Genomic DNA, 25,330 nt, shown 5'->3' with positions numbered 1-25,330 from the left:
GCCAGGCCACGACGTTTGAGCCTTAACAAAAAGAACCATTTTCCCGAAATAAAAGTCCAGAATACACAAATTACTTCAGCATTCCTCACTGGCATCTAGAATTGATTCTTGCAAGTTGTCATTTTTCATTTGTAGCAATCAATCAATATTGAAACTTACTTCAAGAAAGGGACAAAAATAAAGTAAGAAATTGAGTAATTCCTAGTTCTCTACGAAGATGCTCATGTACGGTCTATCCTATGAACTAACAAAACCCAAAGCTCCATTCATAAATGACAATATATAATGCCATCAAGTTCAACAAAACAACGGAGCAAAGCCCAGATGAAGAAATGACAAGAAGAATGGGTATTAGTTGATTTCCTTGATCACGAAAACTGTTTCTTTTTTTTTTTTTTTTCTTTTGCAAGCAACTATTATTATTATATGTTTCTTTGACCATAATAATAATAATAATGTTTCTAAAATACTTTTTTCCTTTAACATGCATCTTTCCTTTTCTTCTAGGTTATAAAGAATGTCATACGGGTCAAAACATATAATTATTATTGTTAAGGAAGAAAATACTTTGTCAAAGAAAAAACAAAAAAAAGGAAATGAAGCAAAAATAAAAAGTTCAACGATTGATACGATGTGAAACTACTGTCAATTAGTTTATTCCTTGAGCCCAACAAGCCTCTTGGTAATTGTTCCCTTTTGTGTAATGTTGAATTAAGCCAGAAATAAATGAGAAGAAATGCGAACATGAAGACTTTTTATGCTTTTGTATCGTGAAAGGATAAATTAAAAATAGGGAAAAGGAAAATATATCCTTTTCTTTCCTGTTACTTTCATGGTTACTCATTCATATATAATCTAAAAGAAAATTTTCTTGGCAAGTAGTACCAATCAATCCCATTTTTTCACTACAAATATCTCAATAATAACTAAGGGACCATTTACCATGTGGCATACCACATTTGTGGTATTTCGTGAGTTTTTTCTATTTTCTTTTTTTATTACATTCTTTTTTCTACAATGTGATTTACCACAATAATTAATTTGGGAGTATTCTGATTAAATTTTACTCTACTTCTGTACTCTACTCCTCCCCCCCCCCCCCCCCCAACAAAAAGAATCATAAAAGCAACAATCATAGATGTCATGACACTAAAAATATCAGATATTATAATAAATGTCTTTTTTTATATTAAAGGATACAAAATAACAATTGAATAAAAATTCATTTAGTGATAGTAATTAGACTTATTTTTACATTTTGATGACACTCGAGACTGGAGGGACAAGAAATAGTGAAATACGAATGGGGTTCAGAAATAGAAATTGTGAAATGCAAAAAGATAGCTCAAAATAAATAAAAAGAAATACAAAAGATAAATGTTAATAAAGAAAAAGCCAATTGAAGAGAAATGTCTTGGAAAATACATGCACTTTTCACGTGGCTGTGGACTGCGGTCCACTTTTTTATTTTCTGTTTCTTTTATTTTCCTTGTTCTTTCCCGGCAGTCCCGCCTCTGCTTCCTTCCTCGAGAAGCAGAAGCGCCACTATATATATAGAGAGAGGAGGAGGTGGGGGAGAGATAAAAGGGAGACGAAAGAACAAGGCAGAAAAGAAGGACCCAATCCGCCACTCTTCAGTCTCACTCGCTCTATTCAACCTCCAGTAAGAAAGAGTTTGCTTTTCTTTTCTTTTTTTTTTTTCTTTTTACTGTTTTTACTATTTCGCCTTTGTTCCTTGCTTGCATTGAGTAACCTACTACATTTTGCGGCAAATCGTGACAATCGACTAATGACTAGAGTTATTTTTATTGAAGAAAATCAAGCCCGACGATCATTGTTATATGCATTTATATACCCCAAAAAAAATCTTTTGTCACTTTCCTTATCAGCTCTGGTAACAATGACAATGAGTAATGAATTTGTTGAGAAAAACGTTGAGCTTTAAATTTATTTCCTGTTTTTGCGACCAGTAATTAGTGAAAAGAAGGTGACTTTATTTACTACTATGGATGTATGCATATTCCAAGACTTAATTGAGTGAAATCATCGCATTGATGATCAAGGGAAAGCGATTTTGATGAAAATAATTCGTTGCTGATGCATTTTATGTTATGCATTATCACTTGTGGAACTGAATTTCTTGTTGCATTTGTGGGAATAGGTAGTTCTTTTCATGTAAAATCTTCATTTTGCTGATCTGACATTAATGATTGAGTTACCAATGTTCCAGATTGTGCTGTATCTAAATTGCGTATTGCTTCAGTCCAAAGGAACAAGCTTGGAATCATCATTTCATAAGATCTTTGTTTCTCATCATACTCCAGTTACAAATTCAAGTTGTTTGGGCAATTTAATGCATCTCCTCTCTTGAAAAGATGATAAATATTCAACAGACTTCTGGTAGTTGGTAGTCACAATTTAGCGAGTATCTACCGCTTTGTCGTTTTATCACAATGTAATGACATTTGTCAAAATGCATCAGTTAGCCCTGTTTGCTTCATATTTGCATGTGATTTAATTTTTTGTCCTGTTCTTTGTACTTAGAACAAGTTCCTAGATTTTTTATCTGAATCCCATTACTTACTACCTTCGTTATTTGAGGTTGAGGCACTATTCTGTTACTCAAATGAACTTATTAATATGGGGGTGGGGCTAGAAAATTTTTTTTTTATTAGTGTAAGCGAGGGGGCTCGAAGCCGGAATCTCTCACTTACACTCCCTCCCCCCAAACCATCCAACCCATCCCTCCCCCTGGGGCTATATTCTTTAACCATTTCAATTATTTATTTATTTATTTATTTTTCTCTGAAGGATGGAACCTGAAGAACTCCCTTCAACCATGTCGTATTATGACAATGACAAGAGGAATCTTGAGCAGTTGCTTGAAACCTTTGGTTCTGTGGTTTCTCTTGACGATATAGCATCTGCTTATTGTCAATCAGGTCGCAATCTATACGCTGCCAGAAATATCCTGTGTAATCTCCAATGTTGCACCTCTAAATCTTCCATATTTACGTCAGAGGAGGAATTGCAGTCTGCAAATGCATCTTCAGTATGTCCATCAGATAATTCTGTGGAAATGGCTCAAGATTCTAAATCAAAGCCTAGAAAATCTCCAGCATGCATGGGAATTGTCTCAAGTGTGATTGGAAAACAGTATGTCATGCCCAAAACTTCAACTAATGGATCTTGCAAACCTAAACCACTTATTTTGAATTCAGATGATATACCTGTATCTGAAGTGTGGGACGAGAAAGATTTTCTGAACTCTACAGAAAGGAGTGGCACCATGAGCCATGATATTGAAGAATTCCTTTTTAAAATGCTTGGAGAAGGCTTCTCTCTCAACAAGAGTGTGATTCAGGATATTGTTGGTAATTACCATATACTTTTTCCCTCTGAATTCAATGCTTTCTCTACCTTAACAATTCTGTTTAGTAACTTTCTAGGCTTGTTATATGTTCCATAAGATTGTTGTTATGTCCAATCATAAGAAATTTCTTAATTGTCCTCTCTTTTTTTCCTTTTTTTTTTTAAAAAAAAAATTTTGAGTATCAATGGTGGTTCCCCACTTACCCCCTTTGCTGACTCAAATCCATGACCTCTTGGTTACAAGCAAAGGGTTTTACCAACTATGTTGCGCTTTGGTGTCTCATAATTGTCTTCTTTGCCATTGTCTGTATAATGAAATTGTTTGACTCGGTGTTAGTCTATTATGTGATACGAGAGTGACAAGGCTGCCCATAATTTTGTAAAAGTGCTCATAATTGAGAAAACTTGAGAGCTAAATTCGGTTTTGGAATTGAAAAGTACTTTATTTTGGTTAAGTTAGTCCTTACTTTTATCTAATAAACAGTGTGTTGAAATTGCAGGCCAATGCGGTTATGATGTGACAAAGGTAATTGTTAGTGTTTCAGAATTTCAAGTTTTCTTCACTTAGCCTTTGTCACTTTGCTCAAACAAGTATGTATGGCCTTAACTCTTGCCTCTGATGCTCTCTTACCTCATTCCTCTTCAACACATAGGTGTCTGATCTATGTTAGGACTTCTTTTTTTCCAAGTAAAACTCTGCAAACAAGATGGCATATTACATCTCTAAGTTTTCATGGGGAAATTTGTGGTGTTAAATACTAAATGGAATGGAAGTATTCTTTTTCCAGTCAGAGAATGCCAAACTCATTATTCATGCTCCATAGTGTTTTTCTGATTCCATAATCGTAGTTTCTCCAAACACAGTGTCTAGCTGTTTTCTTTCTTTTTCCTTTTTTTGGTTCAGAAACTTTACCAAACTGGTTCCTGTATGGCCCTCTTTGAAATGCTGATTCGTTCACAAAATCTAACAATTTATCTTACAGTGGAAGTATACATAGAGTTTTGGAATAGAAGTTATACATGGTTTTCCTCATGTTATCGTTTGATGATAGTTTGGCCCTTTCTGCTATCTGTACGAGCCAATTATTGCTTTTAAGAGAAATGATGGCTTAAAACCTTATTCCAAACCCTTTTCATTTGATGCAGTCATTTGACTGCGAATACACTGCTTTTGATACTGTTTCCTTCTCCACTGTTGCTATTTGATGATACCCTGGTTCAAGGCCAAATGTTCTTACTTCTGTGAAATCCAATCCTCTTACCATGGGTTTACTGCTGTTGTTTTCTTTTTTCTTTGTTTCCTTCAGTGAGAAGTGAAACACAGTTTTTTCTTTAATGGATTGGCTTCTTCTGCATTTAGAATTTGAGCTAGTTAAGTGCCAAAAGAATTCTATAGAGCTTCCAACTTGTCAACTTGTGCTTTACATTGTTGGAATTCTGCAGAGCATGGATAAACTTCTGGATTTGTCTGCATCAACTCTGGGGAAGAGCGATGATGTTCTAAAAGCATCTTCTGAGAAAGTACGGTAAATCTAAATGAAATTAGTATAGGATAGAGTATTTTTGCCTGTAGCAGTTGTAGGTGTAGATAAAGAGTTTTGCATTCTTTCCTATTTATCATAACTTGGTCTTGATGACAGCCTTTTATTTTTCCTGCTTTAACTAAAATTCAAGTATCCTTCAACTGCAAGAAGTGAAAACAAGAAGCAGAGTTTATCTACCTTTTTATTGAGTACCTGACACGTTGTGCCTTTTTCAGTATTTACGTTGATTTGATTTTCATGTCACTCCCTGTTTTTTGATGTTTCGCCACAGCCAAAACAAGGATATCGCAACATGGTATCTTTGCTACCTGAGGACCAAATCCCATGCACTTCTTTTGAAAGGTATGATATACTGCTGAAAAAGGTGTAGATCTGGTATATAGAGTACCTTCAACCCACATCTTCTTTATATCACTTAACTGGGTATCGGTTTTCGTTCATTTCTGCCTAATGCAGTTTGAAGTATACTCCTGACACTGGAAATGTGGAGCACCTGGCTGATAGGAGAAACAGGCATGATCTTGAGAAAGAAGTTTTAGGCACCCTGTTTACTGTTCGTCCAAGACCAGAGCCTGAACCTAAGAAGTATCATCCAATGAAAGAAGTCAGGAGATCATCATTGCACCACTTTATTGTTGAAGAGCCTCTAAAAGAGACAGTAATAGAAGACGAACCTGTCATCAGAACAAAACAAGTTAGTGAAAACAGTACGCTCCTTCACCTCTATGTCATCATGCTGAAAATTATTTGCTTTGGTTAATTTGTATATGTTTTTACCACAGAAGTTTATGATAATCTTATTACTTTTTGGACCAATTCTAGGTAATGAAGAGAATGAGGATGACTATGACGTCTTGCGAAAAGCTGTGATGGAGTACTGGACTACCATGAAAGAGTATTATAAAGCTGTAATTTCATATCTTTTTCTCTTTCTAATCATTTGCACCAACTACATTTTAGTCTTGTCTTCTGTAACTACATAATGAAATTTTGACAAAACTAAGCTTTTTCCAAGTCGGAATAGATGATTCTTGGTTTTTGGGCAGGCTGCTGATGCATTTGCCATAAATGATCATGAAAAAGCTCATAAGCTTATGGAAGAGGTATCTTTCTATCTTCTCAGATTTTATTACTATTTAAATTTTGGAAAATAGTGCCACAATTAAACACTCTTGGAAAATTTTTTAACCAAGTTAAGGAGCAGATGTCAAAATAGTAGCTTTAAATTTTATATGTCCCAGTTCACTTCATGTCATGCAACATAACCTGCCACATTATTTTGTAAGCCAAATTTTCTCAAATGCTTTATTAAGGTTGGTATTTTCTATTTGCATTCTAGCATATGGTTCATTTTCATCATTGGGTGCATCGCTTCTATATGGTAAACTCAATTGTCTGCATGAGGTGCTTTTTGGGGCAAGCAAACAAACAGTCTGATACAATTAGATGCCTCTACGCTCTAGTCTGTTATTCAAAGTTCCTTTTTTTCATGCTCATCAATTGATCTCCATCATAGGCAAGATAATGATGTTTTTAGATCTAAAACACATGGTGAGCTGGTTTGCCAAATGCTTCCTTGGTTCACTGGTTTGGGTTTGTAGCAGTTTGTTAACTTTAGGAAAATTAAAAAGGTTGAGATAATGCTTCATGAACCATAAATGAAGGAACGTTCCTCAAGAGTCTTTGAAATAAATCTTGTCCCCAAAACCATGTCTTCAGAATTTTAAAATCCCCTGTTGAAAGTGATTTAGGTCCGACATCATCAACCGGTAATGCATTTTCACACTCTCTCTCTCTCTCTCTCTCATTCTCATTTTGTTTTATTTGTCCTGTTTTTCCTGTTGGTGGGATTTAGGGTCATTTCTTTATGAAGAAGGCACGAGAAGCTGATGAAAAATCTGCTGAAAAGCTCATTGAAAGGTTAGCGGAGAGTGATATTGTGTTCCTTTATTATGAAATTTTCCATCCATGCTTTTTACAATTTTCCTTCTAATGCAGCAATGATGAGGAAGAAATGTTCGTCGATCTGAATGAATTTGAGCCAAAAGATGCTTTGCGCTTTCTGAAAATTCAGTTGACTTCTCTTTCTGGCATCGCATGTGAGTTATTATTGTCAAACTCTGGAAACTTTTTTGATATCTAATTGAGCAATGTAGAGATGAACTAACTGGTCCTTCTTCTTTTTGTTTTCTGGACTAGCTTATAAATATCTCAAGGTACTTGTGGGGAGCAATGAGCAAAACGCCAAGAGTGGGCCTCGCAAGCGTCTGGTACGGTTAGTTTTTGAAGGAATTTTGTATTGAAAGTTAAAACGTATTTTTCCTTTTTGGTGTTATTCTTTTGACCATTGAACAGCTCGTGTAACACAGACACCTTCTTTTTATTCTGAACATCATTTTGGGAGAAGCTTCATTTTGAATATCTGTGATATCTATGATGAATTTGGTCCGTAAGTCTTGGTGCTGATGTACTGAGATTTGACATTTAGTTGAAACATGCTACAGTACTCATTCTACTGGGATATGAAGTAAAACCATACAAACCTATCTCTAACTTTCTTATCCTTGGCATTTAGTATTCATGACTAGGTCCACCTCAAAGAATGTTATTCAACTGAATATGTTGCATTAGTGAGTCCATAGCTGGGTAACATGATTTTGCAGCTAGTTGGAGAACATCTTCCCTGCTCTTCTGCAGTTAACATCTGCTTAAACTCTGCATTTCAGAAGATAATGCATGCCATTTCTTGTTCTTGTTACTTTGCCTTCCACAGTTTGCCGTACTTGAAACTTTTTTAGCTCGTTAAAGTAGAGAAGGTGAATGTAATAGTTTATGAATTTCCTGCGGCAGATCACCAAATTATTGGAGAGGGAGAACATAAAATGGAGTGAAGAAGGAGATGGCTGGGTAATTGTGATTCAGCTGGACGTAATTGATCCAAAGAAATTGAGTTTTGGCAGGAAATAAGCAGTCATATGTTGACATGCTGTGCTGAAAAAGAGATTTTAGGGTTATATCGAGATGACACGTTTTGTGGTGTTTAGGGGATTTTATATTGTTGACGCATAAAGCAAGAACATATTATCAAGCATTTTGCTTCTCTACACTTTAAGCTGATTGACAATGGAGAAAAGAATTCTCACGCTGCTGCAAACACCGGGAAAGTTTTCAGCTATAAATGGTGTTTTCCACAAAGTTTCTACCCAAGATGAAAGGTTATAATGATTTTGGCAGGAAATGCTTGTTAAAGTTTTGTATTTCTTTGAGATTGTATGTAAACATGATGCAACGTGCTCACTTGATTGATGACTCTATCTCAATGTAGAGAAGTAAATTTCCCGCAAGTGAATGAGGCTACTAAATGTGGATGTTTTTGTTGCATTAGAGCTTTCATTTCTGTTTTTCTTGCCTTAGAACTCGTGTATTTCTTTGGTTAGACTAGACGGGAAGATGCTGGAGCCCCTAAAAAAAAACTCGAAAAACCTTTAACCACAGGACCATGCTCCATTTTTGGCAACTCTTGAAACGAAAATAATTCCGGTCATTAATCAGCATTGACTTCAAGAACAATGCATAACCTTCTATGACCATTATGTTCATGCACGCTATGTATTGTTGCGGCATGAACTAGCTTAAGGTTGGGCTGCTATTAAATAATTTGATACTTCGCGAGGAAAGACGCGTAAGCTTGACCAGAACAAAAAAAAAAATTTTTGGGAGGAAAAATTAATAAAGGCCCGTAAGCTATATTGAGAATATATTGGGGACTGATTCATCTAATCCAGCTATTACACAAGGCAAAAGACATCTCAAGTGTTTTCGAAATAGTCATTGAGTAAGTCTTTGCATCTCATTTTGATCGCTCAAAGTCTCAATGAGGAGGGGAGGGGCATATTGGGCAGTCCCCTGGTGCTCTTCAGAATCCTGGCAAAAAGAAAGGATGATGGTATCGATTGACATCTCCACAACTGCAAAGAAAAGGGTGGCAACAACATATCCAAGACTCCAGCAAACCTGTGCAAGCAGAGTTTATCATCAGAAGAAAGATGATGATCATACAGCACCGAGTGTGTGTCTATTGTGCGCATGCACGAGTTAGAAGGGAATTTGGGGTAATCATGTAGATGATGTTATAAAGTTTAAATAGCCCAAGAGGCAATCAAATTTTGTGGTTTTTTCCACTACAGAGGAGGAATGCAGACAATCACGTTGCTTTCTTATTTTTATTTTTCCCTCTCTGTTTTGCTTTTGGGAGGGGGGAGGATGTAAAGAGAGATAGATGAAAACAAAAAAAAGAGAGAGGGAGAGAGAGAGTCATACCAGCACAGGAAATATAGGAGATGAAATTTTGTTGTGCGCTGATTTATATTTGTTAGTATCCAGCATGAGAAAGGCGAAAAGTGCACTGCTTAGACTGACACATAGCTTTCCAAGGAACAGGATTACGTCTCCAATAACATTCACCTTCCCTATCCGAAGGATGTTACTGATGATCAACTCTGTTGCGATCTCGGAAGCTTTAAAGAAGCCTTTTCCTGTTATAGCAATCTTCAAAAATTGCAACGAGTGAGAGAGAGAGAGAGGGCGAAAAAAAAGAGGGGGGGAGGGGGGAGGGTTTTAAGCTAGATAGTTGCTCAATTCATGAATTTGAAAGCCAAATAGAACACAGGATTTTTTTAAAGCGGCAGCTAAGATGCATCATATAAATATACTGCTTAAACAGTCCATAACAAGGCAAAATTCCTGTTGCACGTTTCTTTCTAGGAAAGCAAAAGTCGTTGTGCTGACTAAGGGAGGCAGGCAATTCACTAAAATGAAAAGAGAAATTTAGTCTAGTCTGGTAGAATATGCAACTCCCTAGCGACTTGCAATCACATGATAACTGTGCACTTGTCCGCAGAGTAGATCATGCACATACAAGTGTCTGCATGGTATCTTTGACTTACCATTATATAGGCATTATGGTTCACAGATTTGATGGTCCACCCAATACACCTCAAGCAAAACTGAGAAGAGCGAAATAATACCCTTCCAACCCAGCTTTCAGGCATGGAATTAGCAACTTTAAGTTTACGACGAAGTGCTTCAAGTATAAACCTCACTGACTCAACAAATGATACAATGAGAGAACCGAGGGCAACAGATCCTAGGCTGTAACGAATTAGCCGCTTCATTGAGGCAAAAACAGGGAGAAATGGAATCTCCTGCTGCATATGAGATACCACAATGCTTTAGATATGCCAAAGTATGTTACATGAATAAACCTCATGCATACCATATCTAACCATAAAGGCATGCTAAATGTTTAAATCATCTAGAAGAATGATTCTAGAATGTACTTGAATAAGAAAAAAGAATATAGAAATCTGAGTAGTGCTTAAGAACGATGTCATGTACAAGGCCATCTAGAATACAGTTAACAACCTCAACCATGGGTAACTGATAAACCTACACTGGCAAATTTCAACTATTCAGAGAAAGTAGTTGATCCAAGTCCAATTTAAACCAATTCAGGAGTTTGATTGACAGCATTAGTTGAAGGCACAAGATTAATCAACTTCCACTTCTAAACTAACAGACAAAGAAGGATCTTTTAACATAAAGCATGCCAAAAACAGATTTTCCACAGCTTCTTTGCCACCTTACATTTGTCATGTGATCTAGAGTCTACATGCATCAGTTGGATATCAGGTAAATTGATTTGAGCATACCTGTGCTTCACCTCGTGTCCAATAGTACGACGCAACAGAGCCAGCAATTACAGTTGAAGAGCAGGCAACAAAAAATTGCGTAGCCCAATAGCATCCAAACAAGTGGAATAGGATTGCAGCTGTGAGATGAGGAGTATAATGTATGCTATAGCCACAGCAGTTATCGCAGCTCACTTTTTTTGACTTTAGATCATATGCACAACAATTGGTGCTGCAATCATTTTGGATCACCCTTCCTGAACTAAAGAGATTGAGTGCGGCTGAAAACCAGAACATGTAAAAGATAGCAAGAATGGCATAAGGGATGACTGGAAAGATAATTAGTGCCTGGACCTCCCCAATGACTTTTGCTGCAACCTGTAATTGCATATTTTCATGACCATAGTTAACAACTAGGTTAGAAAGCCAAATCACCGAAAGTTCTCTTTGCAAAGATAGATACATTAGTTGGATATCTGATGTTATAGCACTTTTTGTAGATATTCACATGACAATATGGCTCACCTCCATATTTTACAGCATTTATTATGAAAAGATAAATTTATTCAGTATAACAAGTAAGAAATAAAGAAGAAGCAACTATATAGTTGACAGATAGACAGAGTAATTATATGATTTTACGTTTATCATGGTCTCCAGATGTAATCAACTACAGGACAATCTTATCTAAGCAATTAGAAAGAGGTTTACTAGATGATTATGTTCTACAATAAATTATTTAATTATACTTCTCTGTATATGAGCAAACCATTGACTACCAGAAAGCTACAGAAGGCACCTATAAATTAGAAGTCCTAATTATGCATGCACCACCAAACTGCCCTTGGAAGAGTGTACTTGCCTTAAGAACGGATGTTGCCATAAGGATGCGGCGAACTATAGCAATAGATGATAGAACAGCAATAATCATAATTGCACTCATGAGGACAGCAGCAGCATGGAGATGACTTAGCTCCTGTAAATGTATATTGTCGAATAAGTAGTAGAATGACAGTTGAAAAGGTTTCTACTTGACTTGACACTCACCCTCGCAGAAACCCGATAATATGGATCATGTTCACCAATAATGGGGGAGATGGCATCATTTCCAATCCAGCCAGCTACAACAATGAAGAAGAACAAACAAAGAAAAACTAAGTTGTACTCACTGTGTACAAATAGATTACTATGACTTTGGGTTCCAAGTGTAGAAGCTCATTACAAGATTTATCCTTAAAAAAAGATTTTTGCAGGCACAGAAAACTAAAAAACAAAGAACAATCAGAACCAAAGACTAGAGATACATTTTCTGCTCATTTCACTATGCTAGGAACGCCCCAAATTAATGTTTTCTACTCTTATAAATCTGTTTTGTTCATAGAAATACTCTTCTGGTTGGGTTATGACCCTCTTAAGCAATAATATTTTGTTACTGCCACGTAACCCCTTTGAGGTACTTTTACCAGAGTTTGATCAATAGTTTAACCTGCTAGTGAGATGACTATTTTCTGCTTCCATCTCAAATGCAGAAGCACGTTATTTTAAGTGTTTAAACCAATTTGCATAAGCCCGAGTAGTCACTGAAATAACATATTTTATTTTTAGATTTTAATACAACAAATCTGTTAATTCATGAGTCAAACACAATAACTCACAAGTGTAAGCCATGAAGAAAAACTTCGGGTTAGTTAAATTCTAACCTTTCAGGTAGTAGAACATTGTTACTGACACAATGAGAATGTTAAAGAGAACAACAGTAACCCATGGCATTCCCACAACAAAGTGACGAATCATCAAAAGCCATATAACTGACAGGAATAATGGCAAAATTCCCCCACACACGAGCAAAACTGGCCAAGCTTTCCCAACATCAGCAACATATCTCTGCGAAAGAAATAAATATAGTGAATTTTTGGACACTTATGCCCTAAAATACAAGTTCTACACATATCCAAATGTGATCCATTAGCATTAAGGGAGTTATCATCAATCACCACCATGAAAGTAGCAGTAAGTGGTAGTTTACATGTACTACAAAACTCTAGCTGAAAACTGTAACAGAATTTGTATAGATAACAGGTTAGTGCCTAGTGTCCTCAAACATTTATAACTCGACAAAGTATTTTTTCTCATAACCACCAACTGAAGAGATGCAGTATCTGAACACCTTCAAGACTGCTGAGCGAGAGTTGATTGCCCTGTGAATAGACTTGTCAATTACAATATCCTCCATGATATTCACTCCACCCATCTGTTGCCAATGCCGCAAAGACACATTTGATGCACGAGCAACAAACTGACAGCTCCAATAAACTGATGCAAGCAATCAAAAACCAGATTTCAATCAATTTTCTAGGACATTCTTTTTTATTCTTTCACAGTAAAGACTAAAATGGTCATAGAACTGATAATACTTGAGGCAGAATCTATTAAGCAGTCTGTTTTCAGCTGTTACCATTTTTTTGAACTGTCATTCACAAAATTACTTCACTCACCATTGACACTCGGAAATATGACTGGGTAACAAGGACCCTGAAGTTGAAGAGAACTGTTTCTCAGTTCAGGAGTGAGGTCTGCAAAGTAATCATAATTTCTGTCAATCCAATCATCTGTTGAGAGCTTGACATCACCATCCGGATAGTCACAGACCCAATTGAGTGAATCTTCTGATGGTATAGGGCAATCCAACAAGCATATACTCCGTGCATTTTCAAGCTTGACTTGGGCGTTCTTCAAGCCACTTTGGTAAACCTGGTTCGGATTTAACCAATACCTAAGTTCCAATTCGCGAAGGTCTGGATCTGCATGTCTGTCACCGCACACATTCCCCTTATAGTCCAGTCCGTAGACTAACCTGTTAGATTCGAGCACATAAATCAAATAATGTACTTGCAGACAATATTTCTCTGAATTCGAAGACTTCATCTAAAATGACTCGAAAATGAATAATTAGATTATCAACATCAAAAGGCCTAGTGTGCTACTTGAGATGACTAGTCAAAGGCAACTCTTGGACAAAACTAGATCATTTGAAATTATACCCCAAAAGAAATCCAAACTTTTTGCTCATGTCTTTGTTAGTGATCAAGGCCCAGTACAATACCATTGGTAAAACTAACTTCAGCCTGTTGTAGAAGTTACAAGTACCATTTTGCTAAATGAGAATAGAAGATGGATAGCAGAAAATTAGTCATCATCTTTTACATTTGAAGCCACTAGTACTATATACTGTAGGAACTACTTCCTTTGAAGAGCTGAGAATCAGCTAACCTCCCCATCTGCATGATCCCCCTCTATAACATGCCACATTTTGAAAACCCAAGGCCAGCTATATGAGTGTACTTAAGGTCATTGACTTATTTTCTTTGTTTTGGACTCCACAGTTCAATTACTATACCAAGAAGTATGCTATCAGAAATAGAATGCACTGAAGGTAGGTAATGCAGAAATTAAGTCATGTACTTCTTGTTTGATTTTGTTCTTGGCGTGTGAGTTTTCAAAATAATAGATAAAAGGTTCTCCAAAACATCTGTCCAGGATCATCGTCAACTTGTTCTTTACCTAGATACAGGCAAAACATTTGATAGACTGTGAAGAGTAAGCTACAAACATCTTGGCACATAAAATGTAGTTGATGGCACTATCTTTAGACCAACGGAAGATCAAAGTACTGGCATTTACAGTAGTCCAACAAATGAGGATTTAGCGATCCCAAAAATGGCATGTCATAGAACCCCCAGCAATAGAAAAGAAAGGGAAAACAAACAAATAAATAAAGGACCAATTCAGCATAAATTTTCAGCTAACATAGCCCTCAATTCAGAAAGAGTAACTTTCGTTTTATTTTTTACGGAAAGAGCAACATGCCTCAGAAACAGACGATAAATATTGAAGTACTTATCTACGCAAGCTGGTTCTCATACCAAATCTATACTTGAACTATGTTCACTAATTTTGGTTAAGACTCCACAATTGGGAAACTGAAGCAAGAGAAAAGGTCCAAAAAAAAACAAAGCAAATAGTCACGCAGCACTCATTAGACCTATAAAGGCCAATTCTACTTAATAACCTCAAACGCCACATTGTTGTAACAAGAATAACTAAGCAAACAGATCAAAACGCAGAAAGCAAAATGTTTTAAAAAAATCATTAAAAAGATATATATATATATATATGAAAAAAAAAAGCTAGCAACTTTTTCTTTTTTTCACCTTAAAGGGTTTCCTTGGTTAAATCCAAAGCTGGAGTTAACAATCATTGCCACCCAGAAGGCAATGAAGATGACTAGAAACACAACGTCTCTACATTTCCTGTTATGCTTTATGATTCCAACCCCCATTTGAGTATTCCCATCACTTGAAGGGTACCTCCCAATCACTGGCCCCAGGGGTCTCATCTGCTTCCCCTCCAATGCCTCAGCTACCAACCTTCAGCAGCTCTACAGACACAAATACAAAAAGGGCTCTCACAAAAATCTGATTTTTCTTTTCTGTTTGAATGGTGGATGGAAGATTTGAGTACAATGGACAGTAGAAACTACAAAGAAGCAAAAAAGGAGTATGAACAAGACAAGAGTAGCACAGGGTTTATGGGAATATTTCTGCTAAATATTTTTTAATGTTTCTATTTTCTTTTTAAAGTAATTTGAAAGCTACTTTAGTGTCAAGACTAAGACAAAGATACCATGGGATATTTTAATTGATTATTATTAATACTATAACATCATGGTAACAGAATCCAACAGCCCAGGTGGGGAGAGGGATGGTTTGGGTTGAGCTTCAACCTGACTTGATTTACCTTCCACTCCAGTCTTCACTAGTCTACAGCAGCACAACTTTTTACCATAGTGGATTTACTGCGAAATTCGTGCATTGGATTAATTCTTGCTTTTTTTTTCCCCTTCCAACTTTGGCCGCCGGATGAGGTATTAAATTTGACTAAAGTTTATATATTAACGCAATTAATACCTGTGGGGCAAAGCAATTAGTGATTGTGGGTCTCTGAATAGGAATTTGGATAGGTAAAGAAAAACTTCAAGCAACGCTTTTCTGAGGGAATAACTTCAATGACAAGGATCACGCTTTCTCGCCATTTTTAATTTTTTGTTAAGGAGCACAAAATTCTTGTGACTCAAAAAATTTTTAGACCTTTTTCTATCCACTGCTCCAAAGGGAGGAGAAAAAAACTCATCATGACAAGTACCCCTATTAATAAAAATAGGAGAGTAACGAGATTGGATTCCAATCTCATTTCATTGCAGCTAATATTGCAGCACCTCCCTCCTTCTAAATGAAATAGGGAAATAATAATAATAATATATAATATTTCTGCCCATAATTCCATGCTTTTAAATAAAGGTTGCCAAAAATTTCTAAGTTTCAACCAAATAAATGAATAATGTTGAGTGTGTTTCAATAGAAGATTATTAGAAATTTTTTAAAAAAAATATTACTATAACACTGCTTTTTTTTTTGACATGATATATGTAATATAAAAAAAATAAAAAACTTGTTTATAATGTAAGTAAAATTATTCTTACAAATAATCACGCATCACTCAAAACCGATAGAGTACGGAAGTGAAAATGGAAGGATTTTAGTGGATTATAATCTCAAAAAAATTTACCATCCGTTAAATAAAAGATTGTAAGACCAAATGGTTTTTACTCCTTTATCTATTTCTCAGGAAAAAAAAAATCCCACAAAAGTTTACAGTTGGGAACCCAATTGTTTTTTCCGGTTTAAAAATTTTTGTGGTGCAGAAAAAGAAAATGGAATAGGCCCACAGAAAAGTAGTGAAAGTGCGAAACAGCTGCTCGTGCTGGATTCGCGCCATTAGGAAAAAGCATGGCGACTAGCCATTCTAGCGGTAAAAAAATCGTTTACAGCCTCAATTTCTCACTTCCGATTTTCATCCCGCTGAAAAAGTTAAATTAGGAAACGGCGGCTCGAAAATGACACTAGTGCTCCTCAGTCCTCAGCATCGAAAGAAAACCACGCCTTTAGAACATCGTTGGTCCAATCGGACCTCACAAATGTCCTTTTTTGGAATGTGGGCTTTTGTCCCCTTTTTGTGGACTCAAGGGAGAATCCATCCACGCCCAATCAATAATTGTTCTCCCATCAGGAGTGGTGAAAGGCCCAGACCGTTGAACTCTTTGACTCTCATCCGACCTGAATTTTCTAGAAATGGAAAACATCCATTTATTTTGTTCCTTTTTCCCATTACGGTACAAATAAGAAAAGTGTGCCAAAAAGGATTAAAAAAAAAAGAAGAATAAGTAGAAGCAAATTCTTATTCATGCCACGTCCTTATAAAATCTATTTGAAGTCGTAATTTTATAAAGTTTTCTTGAATTCTCAGAATCAAACTAACAGTTTTTAGAAGTTTATTTTACGTTACGATTCACGAACTATTTCGTTAGTTAATACTATCATAAGAATTTTCTACTTTTGTGTCCACAACATTTTTGTTCGGAATTTTATAGCTAGTACTGTTCTAAACCAATGAAAGATAAATATCTTGTAGGGCAGAGCATAAAAATATACAAAGTCATAGTAATTCAAATATAGGATGGAATTACGAAACAATGACCGTGAGACGTTTTTAGAAATAATACTAATAATAAAGAAGTTACAACTTGCAAGTCAAGCAGTAAACAAGTCAAGTATATGGTTTTTCAACTTGACTTGCTTTTTTAACAAGTTAGGTTCGAACTTGACTCGTCTAAATTCATATTATAACTTAACTCGTTAATAAAAAAACCAAGTTCAGACGAAAACGAAAAAAATCTTGAATCATGAAATTGTTATATGAAATTGCAACTCAACAAGAAAATCCAAACTATAAGAAAGTGCTCAATTGCTTTTTACAAAACAAATTATATAGTTAATCAAGCAAAGCTAAGTGTGTCTAATTAGCCAAACTTCATGTATATTAACAATGAAAAACATTTATCTTATCCATATCATTTTGAACGTAACTTATTTGATCAACATCTTCATTTTTTTTTTTTTTTGCTGCATATCAAGATTTGTAGAATAACCTTAATGCCAATGAAATTGAGGATTAAACATGCTTGTTCTAGCACATAAATGAATCTAAATAAGCTTTAGCGAGTTACTTATAACTCGCACTTTGCTCAGTTCATTTAATAAACAAGCCTAATTATGTGTTTGATCTCCACATATTTAGTTAAAAAATTTTCTTACCGGTGTTCATTAACACAAATAAATTTTATCTAATTTACCATGTATATACGCATACTAACAATTATTATTCTCTCTCATATTTATATGTTTTTCCTATTTAATCTTATCTATTTTTTATTATATTTATTTATTTTTTCTTAATTAATCTTACATTTAAAAAAATACAACGCTTGAAATATATTTTAAATCATATTTAATGGATACCCATCAGAGTTAGATTTTAGTCTGTACGAGGCGAACACGCCAACAATTCAGCATTTCAGCTGGTTCTATAGCACTGGCTGTGAAGCTAGAGTTTACATTCTTAATTGTGCATTTTATAAAGGTATAAAGTACAAACATTTAAGCCATTAGAACCAATGAGTAGTCTACCAGTTTTAGGCCAACAAAGAAAAACTTTGTCCCTCCTCCGCAGTAGTACAAACTCTCTACACCAACTCCACCTGCTCGATCACTCAAGCTTTCAAAGCTGTCAAAATCTAAATGCATATAACATATTTGCCTGATTAATAATTCTAGCTCGCTAGCAATTTCCATAAAGCCGCGTTTGGTTGCCAATTGCTTGGAATTTCACTTTATTGTCTCCCCAGCCCACGCAATTTTCCCTGTCATCGCCGATCCTGCCGCATATGGGTACTCTTATTCGGTTAATCTACGGAATTCGGTTAATGATTTGAACTTAGTTATGCTGCTTTAGCGTTTTTCTAATTGTTTTTCCTTTTCGGTACTTGTTCAATTGCGGAAGTTTAATAGTTCTGGATATTGCATGGCTTCAGTATTTTCTGAGTTCTTAGCATAATTTGTTATCCTTAATTACGCCTTGTTTTGCTGCAAAAATTTTGTGCTCATGTGTTTTTACTTTGCTACATCTATGTTTACGAACTTATTCAGTTCGAATTCTACATTTTGGACACAATTTTAGTCTTTCTGTTCAACATCCTTCTTTGTTTCTACCCTGCTTTGATACATGATGATCTTATGTTGAAAATGGAGATGAGACACTATTTCCTTTTTCTTCAGTACTAGTTTTCTGTTCTTAAAGTGCTTTACTTCTCTACCAGGTGTAGCACATGCAATACGCTCATGCTTGGATACTTTGCCGGATTTCCCTAAGACACAAATTGGTTTTATGGCCTTTGACTGTAGAATACACATTTACAATATGAAGGTAAGACTCCCCCCCCCCCCCCTCCTCCTCCTCCTCCTCTTCTATGGCTGAACATAAAACAAAATTTCTCCTTTGACAGTTCAATATCTATACTTCTCAATAACTTTTGTGATTTTCTGCTTCAGTCATCCTTGATGCAACGTCAAATGTTGGTGGTCTCAGACTTAGATGACATGTTTGTTCTATTACCATATGATCTCCTTGTCAACTTGTTTGAATCAAGAACTATGTGGATGCTTTCTTAGATGGCTCGCCCTCAATGTTTGAGAATACTTCACACGTGGAATATGCTTTTTCTCCAGCGGTCAAGGTAGCCACTATGGTCGCGGTATATCAGGAGACAAGAAAACTTTTTGTACTCTTAATTTTGTCATCCTTGAATAATTATCTAGTATCTATCACTTTTCAATTATTATTGGCTTATCTCTTGCTAAATTATTTCTTTGTAGATAAGTTGTAAGATGCCTTGTTTGTTGTTTTGTAGAGTCAAATAAATGAAAAATTGTTGATTTTTCATAATACAACGCCATCACTGGGCGTTTGGTAGGATGAAGTTGTGACATGATGATCATCATGTGTATGGGACAGGTAAATAGCATTTATTAAGACTTCCAGAAGATCCATTCTATGGAGAGATGGTTGCTGAATTGACGGATTGACGGAAAAATAGATAGCTGTTGATGTTTATGCTTTCAGTAACAAATATTGCTGACATAGCCTCTCTAGTTTTGCGCTAATGATAATTAACCATTGGCTCTCAATGACAAATTCATTTTTTTATTATATATTGTGGGTTTTTTCTTTTTTCCCTTGTCATGTTTTGGATTGTGATTCTTAAAGTTTCAAACCCCAAGCATATTTATAAGAACTTAGTCAGGATATGAACTACCCATAGACTGTCTCAGCTGTCCAATTATTTTTTGAAAAAATGAAATATTGTGACTTTTAATAAATTAATCATGGATTAAAAGCTGTCCTTCAACTAATGAGGAGGTCAAATGAATTTTTGTATTGCCTAATAGCTGTCTTTCTAGTTGACGTCTAAGACGCATGTAATAGTTATTCTGATATCCCTCTTACGGTGTTTGTTGACTGCTATGCTGGAATTTACCAAATGCATATAGCCTAAAATTTTCTGTGCAGTGCTTGGTATCAAGTTTAAATAAATGATGTTTTTCCTATTACGCTTCTGTTAAAAGAGTGTGTCTATCTACCATTATGTTGAATGTATAGGATACTTGGAGTCGCAATAATATTGAGCTTTTACAATAAACGTAGGTACTCTATCAAAATATACTGGTGGACAGGTATATTATTGCCCAAATTTCCAGTCTGCTTGTCAGAGAGAGAAATTGAGGCATTAACTAAGAAGAGATCTTTCAAGAGAAACTGGTGGGGAAGCACTGATGCGTCTTAGATGCGGAAGAGGCAAGTAATTGTGGGTTTATGGTATATCCCCATTATCTGTGAATACATTTATTTCTAATCGAATTCTTTGAGTTTTCATTGTCTGCTTTCTGGACTCTGAGACTAAGTTTTCTCCTGGCACTAAAATGTACATGTATCTCAACATTTCATGATAACTTTTTGAGGTCGGCAAGTTTGTTATCCCTTCCAACTTTAGACTCTGATTAAAACTTTCACAGCTCGGCTTTGTCTTGAGGGACCATTACTAACTTCACACGGTGTATATTTCCAAGTATCCTTTTTGTATCCTTCGATGTCTTAAGAGCAGCTGTACTACACCTATGTAAGCATTTTCTCTTTTGTTTTCGAACTGCAGTTTTACTTGTTTAATCCTTGTGATCTTTCCCAGTTTTGTTCTTAGATAGGTTAGAATCTAATATAACCTTCTTTCTTTTATTATACCCGTAGATGTTATAGACAACATAAAATTCTATGAAAGATAGATCCTACAAGTAGTTTAAGCTGTCACTTCAGTCCTAAATGCCACATGTTGCATAACTTCACATTTTTGTTCTTATTTGATCATATATAAGAAAGTTGCCATTGGTTTACTCTAACTATATAGCTGTTGCTTTTACTGGTAAAATTATAATGGGCAGTTGTGATTAAGGAAACAGTGTTAAGAAAAATAAACTCTCAAGACAAAGCAGGTTTAAGAAGATAATATAATTTAATTTTCTACAACTAGTATGTCTTTTTTAAAATCAATCAACCTATTCTTTGATGAATCTTATGCTTTTTAATTGCCAAAAAAAAGTGAAACTTGAGCGTTAAGATAATCCCTTCAACCTGTTTTCCGCCTTGAGTTTTGATAAACAACTAAACCTAAATCTAACACTGTGGTTATTGCATAACTAGAACCCTGTAACAACTATATCACATAATTTTTTGGTTCCTAAAGAGATATGTCAGACAGATTATCGTGCCATGATGGAGTATTAGAGTTGCAACTGTTCTTTTGGAATACACAACGTGCAAATGGTAGATTTTTTTTGTGCTGGATAGCTGAAGAGAATGAGTTCTGCATTCTGGATCATCAAATGGTTCATAGAAATCGTGAAGCACAACGAGAAATTCTCACTTTCATGCAAACTGTTCGTATGACCTGTTCTTCCTTTTAACTTTGACAATTGAGGTTATTACAATTTATTAATTTCTGAAAGTATGGGGAAATATAGAAAAGATTATAAAGGATTAAGTCCTGGTTGACTTTATGTTAGCATATTAGAGTCAATTGCTCCCATCTCTTTTAGGTAGGTAGTTTCAAGTATGCAAAAACTCTAAGTTCTAATCTTGCTCCACTTGTATCCAGCATGTCTTCTATATTTAGGTTATCCAAGCATGGAAATCATGTTAATTCTCCTCTTTGTTAGTTAAAGTTGTACTCTTCTTTATATTAGAAAAATTCTTCTATATGTTAATTAGTTCTCATTGCATTTCTATGGGCACGGATGTACTGATTGCAAGATGTATGGGTTGGGTTAGTTCTTTTTTGTTCTTGAAAACTAATCCTCCAGCCTGGTGACCATACTACCCTTGGATGTAGGACAGTACATACAGAGCGGCAGAGCCAGTTGACGTTTTTGTTTTACTAAAACTACTATTTCATGTTTGAACTGTTCTTTATGTTCTATGCTGATCTTTGATCCACCCTTATGTGTTTAGGATGCTTTATTTAACCAATCATTATTCAATCAAGTTTTTAGGTTTATGAAAAGAACGCTAATTTCCTCGAAGTTTTCAGCAAATATTCCTTTACGTCTTACATGATTCCTTAATGACACAGTTTCTAATGCAAAAAGTGCTGCTTTTGCTTTCCTAGTAACCTTTATGTTGATTTTTTGTCATGCATCTAGAGTTTCATAGGAATATAAGTTTGCAGCAGCTATATTGTAAGTTGTGCTCATGTTGTTCGTGACACCTGTTCAAATGTTCTTGTTTCATCTGTGTGGTTTCCAAATGCAAATGGTCTTCATATCAGACAAATTCTTTTTACGCATTTGGAAAATACGGGCATAAGCATTATGGTTTATATCTTGTAAGTGGCTGTATCCATTCTTATCTGTTTTAAGTCCCAGTGAGAACAGCTTCCATGTGGACATGACTGAGAAGAGGATTACCTCACCCAAACTTGAGCTATATAGATTCCCCTAGTATTAAATGCTATAGGAGTAGGATAAATGATCAATAAGAATAAAGTGAATTAAGACCACAAATAATTGAAGATCCTTGATTATTGAAAGATACACTTCATCTTCTAGAGAAAGGCATATCAGAGTTCACACAGCAGCTGTGCCTGTGGTTGCAGATTTGGGAGATACATATAAATGTACTGATACTGGTGCCGCCATTTCATTGTTTTGTAGGTTAGGTAAACACTTCGCACACCCTTCACCTTCATCACTATTTCAGTAAAGCATAACTATAACAATACACTAGTCACTATAATTGATTTATGTATTATTATGAGCTGAAACTTTTGCAGCTATTCAGTAAACTCTGTCCAACAAATTGGAAGAAGCTCAAAGTTTTATCCTGCTACAGATTGTGAAGACTCTTTGAGAATCTCAAAATTTTATTTATGTGCAACATCGCTTGGGAGGCAGGATGTTTTATCCCAGAGTGCTGAAATATTTGCCTTTGTATGGGTTATAACTTTGTAAGTCAACATTTCCGCATGGGGGATATAATGACGATAAGATTGAGGAATGTTGTGCAGAATGTGATGATGGCTTTATCTATTAAGAGATTGTTAAAACTCCTCTACCCTAACATTTATCAGATTGATGAGTATCTTTTAAGTGTACTGCTTTCCTTACAAGTTTTTTTTTCCATTTAATTTAATTAATTATGGGGTTTATTAGGCAATACTCATGGTGCATTTATATATGATATCTACAGGCATCACCTACGATATAGGAGTTCCCTGGATCTTGCCACAGATTGCCTCTTTCTGCATGGAACTTAGATACCAGAGGAATCTACATTTATGATGATGGTTTCAAATTTGTTGTACTTTTTGGAATGATTGTATTGCCTGAACTTGCTGTTAATTTGCTTGAGAAAGGATTTACAACTGGTTTTTCAAAGGTTTGCTTTTCTGTATGTTTTAGGAATGCATTGCATCCATGCGTGGTAGTCTTAGAATTTAATCGAAGCATGCAAGTTAAGGTTGTAATTTCTAATTTTCTCATATTTTCAGTCAAAAGAAATATATTATATGCTCCTGGAGAGTACTATTGCAATAGCTTAGTCCCTTCATAGATATCTCTGCATAGATAGGGTAACATGTGGTGCAAAACCAAGTTTTCCATTGGGCAGATTTTTTTTATGGTTATTCGTTGCTGCAATTTGATTTGTCTGGTTCACTTCGCCTGTAAACATCTCCTGTAATATGATATCAGGTTAGCTTCTCTGAACGAGTCAATCAAACCGCAAGAAACCTGATGTCAATCCTTGAGAAACTTAGGGAGGACAATGGCTCATGTTATCAGCTGCCTTGTATTGTCAAACAAGGTGAATTTATTTTGACAAATCTCAATAAGGATCCTGTTGATGGTTTGAATGGATATGTGGACTGGATTCTGAAAATATATGGGCAAGTTCAACTAAACTTTTGAGATGCCAGTTATATTAACACGTCTTTGGCTATTTTTACTGGGATTGGACTACAACTGTTGATGCTAAAATCATCATCTGTATCTAATATACAAGTCCTTTAGCACGAATCTTGTTCTATACTTCCAATTGATTTGATCTTTGAAACTTTTTGTATTAGCATTAAAGCCACATCTGCTTTTTTGTTCCTTCCCTTGTTGGTCTCTCTCTCTCTCTCTCAGGTTCAATCGATCTTTTTCCTTCAAAAGTATTTCTCTCCTAAAGCTAGCAAATTTTTGCTCCAGCTCTATCGAAAATTTTTTCTCTAAAGTTTGCATATATGGTTGGTCAAATCTCTTGTTAGATGTTATGCCCGTGTTTCTATAGGTGAAGTTTTCTTCATAGTTTAACAGAAAAAACATTTGAATTCAATATTTGTAGAGTACAAGATAGTTAAATCTATAATTGCTTAAGTCAAAAAAATAACAACGGTTTTTATTTAACCCATGTGATTTGTCACAATCCACTACCATGAGCAGATATATTCATTCTTTGGTGAGACGAAGATAATTTTATACAAGTTTCTTTCCGCTTTGATATGCTTGAAATCTTTTCATTCGAGCAGGTTTGCAATTGCCTCAGGTCATCGGTTTGAGATGTAGCTCGTTGAAGTCCAGCTATGATCTCATTGTGTATAATGGTTTAACGGAGCATTGAAGTGGATCAATGCAGTCACATAATATTCTTAAAGCAAGCAATTTCTTGACAGTATTATGCTTGATGTCTCTTCAAAAACGACTTTGTTATGTACTACAAGAAAGCGTATGTCACATGCATCAAATATGCAATACTATCAAAACCCATTAACCTACATGAGAGGAATATGGCACACTTCAAATTGATAGCAATTAGTCCTGTATCGCCGTCTCATGTCTCCCTACTTGGTCATCTGTTCCATGTTCGTCATTTTTAACCGCTAAAAGGATTAGCAAATGAAGAGAAGAGCACAATCTTCTTCAAATAGTTTGGACTCTCGCATGCTACTGCAGTTATGTGCTGCTGCTTTCAACTGAAATGGATTACTTTATTCTTTTAAGTTTTAAGGACTAAATTGCTTCTTCGAGTTTAGCCAAAAAATAAAGGATATGTTGAAGAAGTAGCAGAATGGATTAGGAGACATGGAAATGTTTCACACTCGATGAATGAATGACTATTCTCTTTCTTCTTTCACTTCTTCCAATTGGTGTTTAATTTACATAAGTGGAGGATAAGGTTGAAGCT

General features: G+C 35.4%; 4 protein-coding genes and 1 pseudogene across 7 annotated transcripts; 4 read left to right on the top strand and 1 right to left on the bottom strand.

The window, feature by feature from the left end:
• Positions 1-1,497: 1,497 nt before the first annotated feature.
• On the top strand, positions 1,498-8,260 carry LOC113690795 (putative nuclear RNA export factor SDE5). Of its 2 annotated transcripts, none has more exons than XM_027208868.2 (12): positions 1,498-1,663; positions 2,812-3,374; positions 3,873-3,898; positions 4,816-4,893; positions 5,188-5,258; positions 5,373-5,623; positions 5,739-5,824; positions 5,963-6,019; positions 6,772-6,836; positions 6,915-7,015; positions 7,116-7,186; positions 7,767-8,260. In XM_027208868.2, the coding sequence occupies exons 2-12, from the start codon at positions 2,813-2,815 to the stop codon at positions 7,881-7,883; spliced, it is 1,485 nt and encodes a 494-aa protein (XP_027064669.2). In that variant the 5' UTR covers positions 1,498-1,663; position 2,812; the 3' UTR covers positions 7,884-8,260. The 2 variants fall into 2 exon arrangements, with proteins under 2 accessions (XP_027064669.2, XP_027064670.2); XM_027208869.2 differs by having other exon boundaries at positions 1,531-1,663; positions 7,116-7,191; positions 7,767-8,007.
• Positions 8,261-8,642: 382 nt separating this feature from the next.
• Positions 8,643-15,600, bottom strand: LOC113690873 (choline transporter protein 1). Of its 2 annotated transcripts, none has more exons than XM_027208978.2 (10): positions 14,818-15,600; positions 13,102-13,460; positions 12,774-12,919; positions 12,307-12,490; positions 11,654-11,727; positions 11,469-11,582; positions 10,628-10,984; positions 9,863-10,123; positions 9,237-9,464; positions 8,643-8,930 (listed from the first exon to the last, which is right to left on the bottom strand). In XM_027208978.2, exons 1-10 carry the CDS (start codon positions 15,000-15,002, stop codon positions 8,745-8,747), a joined length of 2,094 nt encoding a protein of 697 aa, XP_027064779.2. In that variant the 5' UTR covers positions 15,003-15,600; the 3' UTR covers positions 8,643-8,744. The 2 variants fall into 2 exon arrangements, with proteins under 2 accessions (XP_027064779.2, XP_027064780.2); XM_027208979.2 differs by having other exon boundaries at positions 9,863-10,120; positions 14,818-15,139.
• Positions 15,601-18,176: 2,576 nt separating this feature from the next.
• LOC113690177 (protein transport protein SEC24 A-like) lies at positions 18,177-22,200 on the top strand. 2 transcript variants are annotated; one of them, XM_072051312.1, is made up of 6 exons: positions 18,177-18,450; positions 18,879-18,985; positions 19,111-19,295; positions 19,470-19,573; positions 20,264-20,413; positions 20,632-22,200. In XM_072051312.1, exons 1-3 carry the CDS (start codon positions 18,447-18,449, stop codon positions 19,228-19,230), a joined length of 231 nt encoding a protein of 76 aa, XP_071907413.1. In that variant the 5' UTR covers positions 18,177-18,446; the 3' UTR covers positions 19,231-19,295; positions 19,470-19,573; positions 20,264-20,413; positions 20,632-22,200. The 2 variants fall into 2 exon arrangements, with proteins under 2 accessions (XP_071907413.1, XP_071907414.1); XM_072051313.1 differs by lacking the exon at positions 19,470-19,573.
• On the top strand, positions 20,456-24,043 carry LOC113690176 (protein transport protein SEC24 A-like; annotated as a pseudogene).
• LOC140007387 (protein transport protein SEC24 A-like) lies at positions 23,303-24,766 on the top strand. The gene is made up of 4 exons (XM_072050144.1): positions 23,303-23,307; positions 23,395-23,542; positions 23,857-24,010; positions 24,675-24,766. The coding sequence occupies exons 1-4, from the start codon at positions 23,303-23,305 to the stop codon at positions 24,764-24,766; spliced, it is 399 nt and encodes a 132-aa protein (XP_071906245.1).
• Positions 24,767-25,330: the final 564 nt, after the last annotated feature.

The sequence above is a fragment of the Coffea arabica genome, chromosome 5c (genome assembly GCF_036785885.1).
Source record: "Coffea arabica cultivar ET-39 chromosome 5c, Coffea Arabica ET-39 HiFi, whole genome shotgun sequence".
Classification (NCBI taxonomy): domain Eukaryota; kingdom Viridiplantae; phylum Streptophyta; class Magnoliopsida; order Gentianales; family Rubiaceae; genus Coffea; species Coffea arabica.
Note: the sequence above shows the minus strand (reverse complement) of the source record. Positions and strands in the feature narration are given on the sequence as shown.